Source organism: Balaenoptera ricei, chromosome 2 (genome assembly GCF_028023285.1).
Source record: "Balaenoptera ricei isolate mBalRic1 chromosome 2, mBalRic1.hap2, whole genome shotgun sequence".
In the NCBI taxonomy this organism is placed as follows: Eukaryota; Metazoa; Chordata; class Mammalia; order Artiodactyla; family Balaenopteridae; genus Balaenoptera; species Balaenoptera ricei.
The window spans coordinates 39,093,994-39,106,940 of record NC_082640.1 but is presented as its reverse complement, the minus strand read 5'-3'; the positions used below and the strand labels follow the sequence as shown (position 1 = coordinate 39,106,940).

At 52.4% G+C, this 12,947-nt stretch overlaps 1 protein-coding gene across 1 annotated transcript in view; it reads left to right on the top strand.

Moving 5' to 3' along the window:
- ACAN (aggrecan) overlaps positions 1-12,947 on the top strand; it is a 62,080-nt gene that overhangs the window by 47,893 nt on the left and 1,240 nt on the right. The window contains exons 13-16 of the mRNA XM_059915392.1: positions 7,451-7,564; positions 10,772-10,930; positions 11,355-11,437; positions 12,301-12,445. Of these exons, the coding sequence (XP_059771375.1) occupies positions 7,451-7,564; positions 10,772-10,930; positions 11,355-11,437; positions 12,301-12,445 (501 nt within the window). The remainder of the gene's footprint in view (positions 1-7,450; positions 7,565-10,771; positions 10,931-11,354; positions 11,438-12,300; positions 12,446-12,947) is intronic.

Here is a 12,947-nt window from a genome sequence, read left to right as displayed (position 1 = left end):
GCCCCAGTATTTGCTTTGTGCAGGGTGAAAACCTGCACAGTTCAAGGAACTATGAAGCGTCATTTTGGCTGTGTCCTGCCTTTAGACCCTGCCTCCCCACCCTCACCCTGTGCAGGTGAATCCTCTGTACTATAGTGATGGCCTCACCTTGACACAAACCTGGCACTGGGCACCAGAGGCTGATGATTTTCCTTTGCTTTTTGTGTGGGATCCCTTGCCTCCCCCTGTGTACTGAGAGACCTTCCCCAGTCAGAGAGCCCCCAACCGCTCCCAGATGCTGGGGCTCAGGAGGGACAGAGACCTCAGAAGCGTGTTGACCCAGAACCAGCCTTGTGGGCTTCTGGGGCCTCAGGCCTCACCCTCGAGGTCGTAGAGGCTGCGCTGTACCCCAGGCAGCTACATTCTTGATGCTCAGCCTCTCCCCGGGGGTTGCAGACCCCACCACCTGTGCCAAGGAGCCCTGCGGTGCTGGGACCTGCCAGGAGACGGAGGCACACGTCATATGCCTGTGCCCCCCCGGCCACACTGGCAAGCACTGAGACATAGGTAAGACCCTCATAGGCCATGGGGGGTGCAGGCAGAGGGGTTGGGAGGAGGCAACCAAAGTCAGTTGGGGCTCAGGCTTCTCACACTGGGAAGGAGAGTACACGGTGACGTGTTGGGTAGCAGGCACAGGGTAAACACAGCACGTCTTTCTAGAGCGTCCGGTCTACATGGTGGTTTAGGAGCAAAAAGTCAAGTAATTAAACTGAGAAGTAGTTCATTTTTTTTTTTTGTCAAGCCAATGATTGTTTTATGAGTAGAATGCGAAACGTGCTGGAATTTTGAAGATAAAACTTGAGACTTCAAAGAAATGTTGAGCTAGGGCGTGTGTTGAGGAGACCCCGTCACGCCCCGCAGTTCCCGGGAGGGAATCTCCATGGGGGCTGTCTTGCATCATGCAGAGTGGAGCCCTCCAAGAAAGCCCCTATGTTCCCCTCCACGCTTGCGTCTGGGTGGGGTTTGGGTCCCCTTCTTGCCCTGAAGGAGATGACACAGACAGAGCTTGTCACTCCCAGCTCCAGGATTCATGGCTGCAGGTCAGCTGTGACCCAGCAGTGCCCCACCCCTGGGCACCCACCACCCTGGGGCCCCTGTTTGCCCAAGCAGCTTGTGGGATGAGTGAGGAGCCTGGGGGATCCTCTGATTGGAGGTGGCCCTGAAAACAAGATGATTAGAATCTACCTGTCGCTCCCTAAACACCTTGAGGCCTGTGGCCATGAGGACATCTCAGCTCATTAACATCACCACCCTTGAGAAAAGAAATGCCCAGTCCCCTCCAAGCTCAGATTCTTGGGTTAGCTCTCGGTGCTGCTCCCAGGCCCTTAGCCCCGCCCTGTCTGAGGTCAGGCATCAGAGACCCAAGGCCTTCCCTAAAAGGGCTTCATACCTAGGACACATGCAAAATACCTTTACATCATACACAAAGAAGCATTCTGTGTTTATAGACATTAATATATATGCAAAATAACACCTCATAATACATTATATACTCATAATATAAAGATGCTGTATCCTTAACACTTAGACAGGAAATATATATGTTTATATAAACAGGCACTAGGGTGAATACCTATTCACTCTCTCCCGATTTGGAGTCAGCCTCTGCCCACGTGTGGGGGGCCGTGACTGAGAACACTATGGACCTCCGTGGCCAGAGAAGGTGGGCTCTCCTAGGAAGGTCCTGGCCTTTCTACCGAGGGGACAGTGTTCCCACTGAGCCATAGTGACCCCAGGGGCTATAGACATACCCCTCTTTCATCCACCCCCAAGGAGAAGGCAGAGCACTGCCTCTGTCCTGGGAGAGCCCACCCCTGATGAAAACTTAGGGAGACCTTGTGCGCTTTCCAGCACACAAAGTCTTCAGTCGGCAGTGGGAGTGGCTCTGTCTGTCACGTGAGCAGTGCCCCTGGGGGGCATCGTGCCAGGTGTGCACACACGTCCCCCCCTGGGTCTGGGTGTGCAGGTGGAGAGCAGCAGGGGGCCCATCTTGGGTGAAGTGTTGTGGAGCTCAGCTCTGTTGGCCAGCTCAGCCTGGGTCAGCGAGGAACAGACTCAGAGCCCGACAAGACTTCCGGGGTGGGGACAGCCACCAGGACCCCTTGCCCTCTTTTGGTATCTTCTGACACCTCTCTCCATTCTTAGCAACTGCTTCCCCAACCTGATGCTTGAAGCAAAAATGTGAGACTGGTATCAGAAGTCACACAGCAAGCCTCATGTCCTGGCACCTCTGAAATTAGAAGTAGGTGACAATGGCCTTTAACTAATCTGCTATAAGGACAACTTTTCTCTAATGGTGTATATTTCCAAAGGGCTTTCTTTCCCACAGTTTCTTCCTAGGCAGCTCTGAGAGCTTGGTAATCATCCTCATTTGAAACTGCAGCACAGAGAGGTTAAGTGATTTGCCTAACTTCACTGAGCAAGTCCAATCAAGAACTGAGGTGTTCGCTGTTTAACACACTCGGTTAAATAAGAAGCCTTCTCTTGAACATAACAACCGGTTGTCGGTCTTAAAGAGCTAGAAGCCAGACTTCAGGGGAACCAGAATGAAGAACAGCTGTAGAATTGGAGTTGGTCCAACTAGACACTCACAGACAAGCCCTCACTACCTCATTTGTAAATAGGGTCAAAGGTAGTGGTTCTCAGCTTTAAAAAATTCTGATGCCTGGGCCCCACCCCCACAGATTCTGATTGGAATGGTCCTGTGGCCTTGGCACTGGGGTTTTTTAAACTCCCAAGTGACTCCAGTGTGCAGGCAGAGCTGAGAAACACTGCTATGAGGATTAAGATCGTCTGTGTACATCTGACCAGTTCCCCTTCCCCATCTCTCAAGCCACTGATTACAAAAAGCTTTGTCATCTCTAAAGGGCAAGTGGTAAGAGTCATCCACATGCAAAATCTGGGGTCTCATTGCCCATGACTCTACCCCTGGTGTCCCAAGTCGCTCCTGTTCAATTCAAGCTCAAGATTTGGTGCTTCCAAAAGGACTGCAGAAGGTGTCCAGTATCCACAGATCACCCACCTGTCATCTGGCTCTAGAACTGGGAACCACAGGTTGTTAAAAGACCGTATAGATCAGTGTCATCTTGTTTAGTCAGCGTTCCACAAATAAGTTCTTGATAAATTATTAATCTCTACTCTTTACATCAAAATAAATATGTTTAATGAATACTTAGATTCTTTAGCAATTAAAAGCAGGACTGGGGACTTCCCTGGCGGTCCAGTGGTTATGACTCTGCGCTTCCCACTGCAGGGGGTCAGGGAACTAAGATTCTGCATGCCTAGCAATGTGGCCAAAAAAAAAAAAAGCAGGACTATCCTATTCGGATCCACTTAAAAAGCAGAAGCATCCTCCCCACCTCCATTGCTAATACAGTACTTCCTGTGGGGATTAGATTTCTGATTCTGAGGTTTCAATCCTGGCTACTCCTTAGAATCACCTGGGACGTTTTTAAAAGGCACTATACCTGGGCCCCGCCCTGAGCTATTCTGATTCACTTGGTCTGGGGTGGGACTCTGGTGCTGTTGGTAATTTTTTTTAATCTAAAGATTATACCACAGTGATTCTAATGGGCAGCTAAATTTGAGAAATCAGATCTCACGTCCAATTTCCCAGCAATCACTGGCATTGCCTGGATTTCTCTAAACTCCTTGGTTAGAAGGGCATGAACTTAAAATTTAATCAGCCTGTTTTCTGTTTAACTGACATCTTTTACTTTGTGGGCTTGGGGTTCTGATCTATGACCTGACCCTGTCTCTCCCCCTAGTGGGGTGATATTTGAATTCCAGTGACACCTTATCCCTGGGAGGTGGGGGGAAGTGCTTTCCAAGCAAGTGAAAATACAGGGTTACAAGTGAAAATACAAATTACACCTTCTTGACTTGACTTAACCAAGAAGTCCATGGGCAGATTTTAACAGGCAACTAATTGAATTTAGCAGGATATTAAAGTTACATTCAAGATCAAACTTTAAAAACATCAACAACTTGATAGTATAAATAACTATAACATACTTTTAATCTAATCATGTTTGTTTTTAAAGCAAATTGGAACTGATAAATATGCTCTTGTAATCCTTCTGTCGATTGTGATACACCAGAAAGTGAGTGTACGTATTCAATTCTGTTCATCCTGATTGATCCTAGGTCTTTGCAGGGTGCAGAGCATCTACTGAGCTAAGAAATTGTCTCTGTGCTTCTTGAGGAGATTTTCCCCCTATCCTTGTCCAGGATAGTCATGTCCAGGGTCACCACATACAGCTGCACAGGTTGTACACTGAACAACTTGAGGGGTACCATTCATACCATGCTATTTACGAGTGGCAACCCCTTTGGTTGGGTATCACTTGAGTAAAAGCGCCTGCTGTCACTTCATTCAACCTTTCCTATGAACAAAATAAGCTCTAACTTGGAAATCCTGGGCTCTGACCCAGGCAACAGCTGGACAAGACCTCTTCAGGGTGGAGACCTGTGGTCTCCAATTCAGACGCCGAAGTGATTATTTGCAAGTATCTTTATTTCCCTCACCTTTACCAGGGTTCTCAGTTATTTTCTCCCTTAAGTTAGAGATATCACTAGAGGGCCTTGTTCAGGAACAAACCATCCCTTTTGGTTAGAGTAGAGAGAAGAGGACTCAAAGTCCCTGCTTAGTGATGACCGGTGAGCCCTTGGCTGGGGAAGCAGAAATGGTAATGAGATGCTGAGATACAGGACTCCAGTGTCTCTCTCTCTCTCCATGTGGAACAGAGGCCCAGCTTTCATCCTCATGGTCTAATTCTCTCCTCCATCTTCTCCAATCTGTCTCCCCCACTTACCAGCATGGGCAGGTCACTTCATTTGTTTTCTTATCTGTAAAATGGCCCAGCAACGTCCATGCCATAGGGCCGCTGGGAGGTTAAGTGTGTGTGAGACATAGTGTCTGGCTCAGAGAAGATTTTTGGGAGATATTGGCTCCCTCTCTTTCCTCTCTTCTTTCACACCATCTGCCCGTTGCCCAAAGCTCTTCCCGTCCTCCATCTGCTGTCACCTTGTCTGGGGTACCCAAAGTACAGCAGGGCCCAGCCCAACTCTTCTCATAGTTCCAGAAGACAAGCAATGTTCTAATTGCCTTCACAGAAAGAGGTGGGCTGGAAGAGTGGCTCTTCCAGCCAGTGGAAGGGGAGAGGACGCACCACAAGCCTGAGAAGGCCCCACACAGAATCCTCAGCCCTCTCCCTACTGCTGAAGCCCTCTCTAAGCTGCCCCAGTGCCACTCACAGGCTCTGGTCTTCAGGATTATGGCCCTTCCTTTCCTCCTCATCTGTGAATCCAGGGCCCTGCATAAAACAGCTTCTGAGCCCGGGAACCTGGTTCCTTGGGTTTCAGTCCCTACAGCCTTCTCAGATCCTGTGCCCTGGCCAAACACCAAAGGAAAACTGTCCCGGACCTCATGCTGCCTTGCGGGGGCGAGTGATGTGAAATAAGCTTCTGGTACCACCGGAAGCTACCTGGCCGACCTCCCTCGGGGCCTCCGCCCTCCCGCCCTCTCCCACGTGGGTTGGCCAGAGGCCCCAGGGTTGATGTCTGGCTCTTCTCCCCACGGGCCACTCCTGTCCCCTGCTCTGTACAACTGCTTTAGCGCCTACATTTGCTTAATACCCCCTTGCCCAGTGCTTCCCATCTTCCATAATGACGCTAATGGATGAAAGACAACAGTAGCTTTTCTGAAGCAGGAGAACCTCCCCCAGCTTCCGCCCACCGGCCTGACCTATTGCTGCTACTGCTGCTGCTGGGAATCCTGGTGCATGCTGGGAATCCAAGTGCATGCTGGGATTTCAGTCCGTTCCTCCATGCATTTTGGTTTTGCTTGGAACAGTTTCAAACTTGGAACTGTTGGTTTCTAGCCCATGGTGTACACTCCCTGAAATAAAGTCAAGAACTTCGTGGGAAGAGAGACATACCTGAGGACTTGAGATTTTCAGGCCTCCCATTGCACAAACCCAGCTCTGGTCTAGATAACATCGGCTATGCACTAGTGAAAAGGATCCAGAAGAAAGTGCTTTTATCTTCTTATCAGAGGATTGACTTTAAGATCTAGTCTGTTCTTATGAGAGGTAAGAACTAAGTCCTGGAACATATTCAGGGAGCTGCCTACGTGGAGACCACCCACAGACACGCCAGGTCCTGAAGGTTGTATGAACATAGCTGTACGTATCATGCTGCCCCCATAAGCCAGTGGAACCCTTTCATTCCAGAATTTTATTAATCCCCTGGGAAGAGGAGCTTCACAATACCTTTTATCATGTTCCCAGAGGAAGTAACCCAGCCGGTGTTTTTGGAGAACGAATACAAAGAGAGTAGAAGGATCCTGTAGGTCTCTGGCTTCTCTGAAAGTGCAGAAAGACCAGATTAGGAGTTTCAGTTCTCACCTTGGCTAATGGATGAAAATTTGAGGCAAAGGCCAATGACTTACCAATGTAAGTCCCACAAAGAAGTTGGATCACAGAGAACATCCTGGACCAGAAGAACAGAAGGAAAGAAGAGTCTTCTGGGGAACAGAGGCTGATGGGGACCTGCCAGTATCCCAGGCTGGTGCTGGTGGATGGCCACTTACTAAACGCCTCGCTGGCTTCAAACACTGGTCTCCCACTGGCCAGGATGCAGCCCTTCTAGAAATCATGACTCATTGGAGATGTCCATTTCTGAGGCCTTAAACTGGAAGGAGGTTACATGGGGAAATATTAAGCTGGGTTTCTGTCCCTTCCCCCAAGATAACAATGTTGGCTTCATCTTTATAAGATACTCTAGAATCTTATTTACTGAAGACAAAGAAGGTGTCTGCAACCAAAAAAAAAAAAAAAAATCTAACAAGTCTCATGCAGATATCCCACACTGCCATTTTCTCATGATCCTATACTCTGTGAACCACTTCTAGCTTCTTTGTTCTAGTACTGCACGGCCTTGTCCTCTTTCCTTGGTTCATAACTACAGAAGAAGCTAGGAAAAGAAAGAGGTCGAACCAAGCTTCAAGAACTGGAATTCCAGTGTCCTTGCTCACCGCCATGTTTGAGAGCCAATTCAGACCTCAAGGCCTCTTGAAATATTCACAAGAGAAGACGTCCTGGAGGAACTCCAAGCTCACTCTCACAGTAGGCATTTGCCCTCAGAAGCAGCAGATCCCTTCACCCACTGGGAAACCTGGCTCCAGTGCTCCAAGCTTGCCCATCCAGAGCCACACACATCCAAGAAAACCCTTGTTGGATCTTTGGCTCAGCACTCCACGATGGCGGCAGCAGCAGCAGCAGCAACAGTTCTTAGGAAATCCAGGGCTCTGGAGAGCAGCAGGGCTGGCCACGCATAAAGAAGCTGCAATGCAATTGTGAAGCTGGAGTTGCCGGCAGGAGTCCTAATGGTGGCCCTTGGTTTCTTGCAGACATTGACGAGTGCCTCTCAAGCCCTTGTCTGAATGGAGCCACCTGCGTGGACGCCATCGACTCTTTCACATGCTTATGCCTTCCCAGCTACCAAGGGGACCTGTGTGAGATCGGTACGACCGTCTCGGCTTCAGCTAATGTTACTAACTGCTGCACCCCCTCTTCCTCCCTCATCCTTCCCTGCTAACCACAGGTTCTAGGCCCTGTGGGGCCCCCAAGATCCATCCAGACAGCCCCTTCAGGGGCCACAAGTGAGAAGTCAGCCCCACTCATTCTCACTCCTTCTCTTGCTGTTCCCTGCGGAAACCCTCCTCTGGGGCACTGGCTGATCTGACTGCAGAAGAGACATGCAGGCCGGGCCAGCCTGCACTTTGGAAGGTGGGGCTCTGGGGGAACTTTCAAACACTAACCTGCTCCAGGGCTTCCAGATGCCACCAGCAAAGTTGGTGCATGCATCAGACTAAGAAGACAGAGCCAATTCCATGCATTTGTCTTGAAGGACACTATGGGTGGGAGTCATTGGTTCTTGCTCCGGATGAGAGCCCCGGATCTTCCCAGCATGGCCATGGGCATGTGTCTGCCTGCCGTATTGCCCACGGGACCTCTGTGGCCCCTCCATGGCCTTGGGAGCCACCGTGCCACACTGGTCAAGCTGCCTTCCTCATCTTCTCTGGCAAGAGCTATGGTCTGTCTGTCTGAGAGCTCCCGTGTCACCAGCATGCTCAAGTCATGCATGCACAAGGACAGCTGTATGTCACCTTGTCCTCATTGCCACCGTGACAGCTGCCACGTCAGTGCCACTCCGGTCCATGCTTCCTTGCTCCCTCCCTTGTGCAAGGCAAAAGGCTGGCCAGAGAGAACAGAGCCTCGCTGCAAGGGCTCTGAGCTTCCTCTCTTGGGCCTTGCCAACCCCTCAGTTTCTGCACCTGGGCCAGGCCCTGCAAAGGGGAGCTGTGGGCCAGGAACTTCCTGAGGCCAGACTGAGCCCACAGCCTTCTCACCTTCAGTGTTTCCTAATCTCCCCATCTCAGGGCCACCCCAACTCAGAAAGGGGGAGATGGAGCTTGCAGTTGCTAGTAGCAATGGTCCGTGCAGAACTGGAATTGTTTAGGGGCTCAAAACCATTTTCAATGAACTGTCAATTTAGACATCCCAGAAACTTCCAGACAGCAACTGAAACTCCTAATCAGAGTGGGAAGGTAGTTTTGGATTGCATGTTCCTTGGAGGCACTGCCAAGGTTACAGACTGGTGGAGGAACTTCTGGAAGAAAAGACTTGGCCTGGACCCTCCTTCCCTGCAGCCTCCCATTCTCCACCTTCACCCCAAGACTCCAAGAAATTGGTGCATGGGGTCTTGTCTGGGGTGGGAGTGGAGAGTTACAAGGATTTCCTCCCCAGGATGCCAGAGTATTTGCCACAGGGAGAAGGGCATGGAATGTCCAAGCAGACAACAGCTCTTGGGTGTCAGACTGGGCTCTGCACTCTGATGGAGCAGAGAGAGGGTGCCAGAGCCCCCGAACTGGGCCCTGGGCCTGGGCGCCCAACTGAGCAGGGCTGCATCTCTTCTCCTACTCCAATCCTGAGCGCTCACCACCCCAAGGGTGCTTCGAGCCTTGGCTCTGGCCCTGCTCCTTCTTGCAGCCTTCCTGGAATTCTGTTGCTGTTTCCCCAGAGCCTCCATCCTGCATGGCCCTGGCCCCTCCCAGCACAGCTGCTGCCTCCAGCTTTGCCCACCCAGCTCAGCCCTCAGGCACTCAGGTGGTCCAAGAATGGACCCCACAATCAGCCCTGGGATGATATGCCTCTGGCCTCCTCAGGTGCTGAGCTACCTCTGAAGTCTCTCTGCCTTTCTTTCCAAACCCGTGAGGAAGGCACTGGCAGCAGGCGACTGGCAGCAGGTGACTGGCAGCATCCTCCTAAGCCTTCCTGCTGCGCTGCCTCTTTCTTCAAAGGCTGCTGGCCTCAAACTCTTCTCTCTCTCTGCTCTGCCCAAGCGTCTGTCTTCCAACCCTGCCCAGCATACACCCCTTCAGCTTAAGCATCCTTCCCTTCAGGTACTGGTCCTTTCGTACTGGAACAGCCAGACCAGGGAGGCTGCCATACAGCCTGAAGGGTTCATGGCCCTACACTCAGCCCCAGGGCCCTAGGGACAGCCCTTCACCTGTGAGGCACGAGGGGAAGAAAGAAAAGAGGGTCTTGGAATTCCCTCTGTCCAGTGCTGTGCTGGCAGATGTTTAACAACTGACTCTCAGAGAGGAAGGAGGATCCCTGATTTGTAGCATCTGCCAATTTCTGGGGTATAACACTCTCACGAGGGCCAGTTAAAGCTACCAATGTAATGTCACTAAAGACCGAGTTGGGGGTCTTCCCTGGCGGTCCAGTGGTTAAGACTCCGTGCTTCCCCTGCAGGGGGCACGAGTTCAATCCCTGGTCAGGGAACTAAGATCCCGCATGCCGCACGGAGCAGCCAAAAATAGTTAAATTAATTAATTAATTAAATAAAATTAAATTAAAAAATAAAGGCCGAGTTGGGAAGACACACTCCTAATGGCTTTCCCAAGCCTGAAGGAGCCAGTTCCAGCACGCACCTGCCTCTGTCTGTCCCTCTAGGCTGCTCCAAGAGCTCCACATCAGTCCCTTCTGCTGAACTCAGAATCCGTTACCAGTGTAGACTTGGGAGGAGAGAAGCCCTTCCCCTCTTCTCATCTGCCACCAAGAAATAAAATGAAAAGCCAGGGTCCCTGGGTCCTGGACCCTGAGGCAGTTATCGTGTGCTCTGCTAGAACCAGCTCTGATAGGATAGACTTAGAGTTCTGTGTCTTCTCTGGACCCAAAGCAGACATTTCTGCTCCTCTGTCCCCACCCAAGTTTCCATTTCATGCCCCCAGCACTGCCTGCTGCTGCCCCCTTCGCACACTTCCCCGCAGCTCCCTGGCTCCCTGGAGCCCCTCAGAGCCTCTGAGCCATGTTTCTCCTTAAGCCTCAACACCTCCTACCTTTCCACCTCTTTTTACCTGGCTGCTGAGCTCTGCCAGCCCTGCAGAGCAGACTTCAACAGGAGAAAAGCTTTGGGGGTGGGAAGCAATATCAGGAAAAGAAAGGGTCCCTGGCATTTCCCAGAGGCTCCTGGGGCAGGAGCGGGCAGGGCCAGGCCTCTTGGCTTCCAACTTGAGCCCCGATCCAGTCGGGCCTCTCCCTTCCTTTGGGGAGTGACACGGAAGGCAGGGTGAACGCAGGAATCCCTGCCCTGAGACTGGCAGCAGACGCCAACCCCAGTCGGCCTCCAGGCCCTCTCCTCAAGCCCCTGACCTGTGTTGCAGACCAGAAGCTGTGTGAGAAGGGCTGGACCAAGTTCCAGGGCCACTGTTACCGCCACTTCCCCGACCGGGCGACCTGGGTGGACGCCGAGGGCCAGTGCCGGAAGCAGCAGTCCCACCTGAGCAGCATCGTCACCCCTGAGGAGCAGGAGTTTGTCAACAGTGAGTGCGGCCGGGCCTCAGGGGCCCAAGCGGAGAATGGTCACATGGGCGAAGGATCTCCCTTGGCAGCAGTCAGCGGACTTGGGCCCAGTGAGGCGGCAGGGGTCGGGGGCAGGGAGGGAGGGAAGGGCATTTCCGCAGCCTGAGGGGCCAAGGGCTCTGGCTGCAGCCAGGACAGCCCACTGTCTGTCAGAGTCAGCCCTGGATTAACCCCGACTCTGTCATCAGTCCATGTCAGCTCAGGGAGATGGTCCAAATGCACTCCAAACATGCAGGTGCTAAGACCCTTGTCAGGACCCTGGAGGCAGGTGTCACGCTCCTAGGAGCCCACCCAGCTCCTGCCACCCCTCCATCCCCTCTGTCTCTACGAGCTCAAGTTTCTCAGACACCTTCAGGGCGCCCCATACCCACGTCCTCTCTCCAGACAATGCTCAGGACTATCAGTGGATCGGCCTGAATGACAAGACCATCGAAGGAGACTTCCGCTGGTCAGATGGACACTCCTTGGTGAGTTCTGCTGGGGGCACCCGGGATAGTTGGCGGCCCAGAGGAGATGAATAAAGACCCCCAGAGAGAGACACATTCAAATCACATGCAAACATTCACTGAGCAGCTTCTGGACCGGGAGCCCTGAGATCAGAGATTGTGTCTTGTTCTTGTCCCTTTAGAGACCAGCCCAGGGCTGGACAACTGAATAATGCCATGAAAGGAAGGGTGAGGGATGAGGAAGGCAATGAATGAAGGAAGGCAAACCACCAAGAGGGAACATGGAAGCTTTAGAGTGGTTCCTTGCCCACAGAGGACTCGAGTCCACTCAAGGAGACAGACAGACAGATAGAAAGCAACATAGATGCCAGCTGAACAGTACACATAGTAAATGATGGAGGTCAGCAAAGGACCTCAGGGAAGTCTCCCTGGAAGAGGCAAATATGAACAGGGTCATGTGGGAGGGGAGCAGTTACATTAGAGGAAAGGGGACTTGTTTGTCCCTGAGTCAGGCTAGAGGGAGAAGCCTGGGAAGGCAGAGTCTGGACTTGGGAGCCATATGTCTCCCTCCCAGTCCTGCCCAAGCAGGCAGCCTGGGTGACGAGCCCCGTTGGCCCATATGGAAGAGGAGAGTGTCGTCAGCTCATTAACAGGGACTGTGAGTCCTGGGGGCTCTGAGTTCCTGACAAGGACCACAGCCAGGCGGTGTGAGCAGCTCTTTGGAGGGCCCGTGGGTTCCATGGCACCTGGGACAACCCTGACCAGACTCCCAGCAGTCTTTGCGCCACTGCCAGGAAGGGGCTTGATGGGGAGGGAAAGCAGTGGTCCGGCCAAGCTGTACTGCTGCTTCCCCCTCCTCACCCCTTCCCCACTCCCACCCACAGCAATTTGAGAACTGGCGCCCCAACCAGCCTGACAACTTCTTTGCCACTGGGGAGGACTGCGTGGTGATGATCTGGCATGAGAAGGGCGAGTGGAATGACGTTCCCTGCAATTACCAGCTGCCCTTCACGTGTAAAAAGGGCACAGGTAAGCAGCAGCCTGGGAGGGATAAGCAGCATGGAGAGAATCAAGACTCCAGGCTCCTGCTGTGTGACCTGGGGCGAGTCACCCGGACTCCTGGCTGTTGAGGTCACCTCACCTGCCCAACTAGCAGATTGGAGCTGACCTGGGGGGCCACTCCCAATGCCAGCATCCCAGAGCTGATGGAAAGGGCCAGCCCACTAGGGACAGGGAGAGGGTGAAGGTCACAGGAGGACAGACCCCCTCCACACGTACAGTGCCTTGGACATCAGCACAGAAAGTCACCCACAATCACACATAGGTTGGGAGCCTCCCTGTCTGGGGTTCCCAAGCCCATCAGTCGCAGAGTCGGAGTTGTCAGCCTTGATCATCAGCTTTAAGTCTGAGGACATCTAGGTGCCAGTAGGACACTCCCCACCTGTTCCTGCTCCTGGCCTCGTCCCCCTCCCTTGCCCCCGAGGCCTCCTTTAGTTCCCACTTTCCCCTGCATCACTGTTTTCATAGAGAA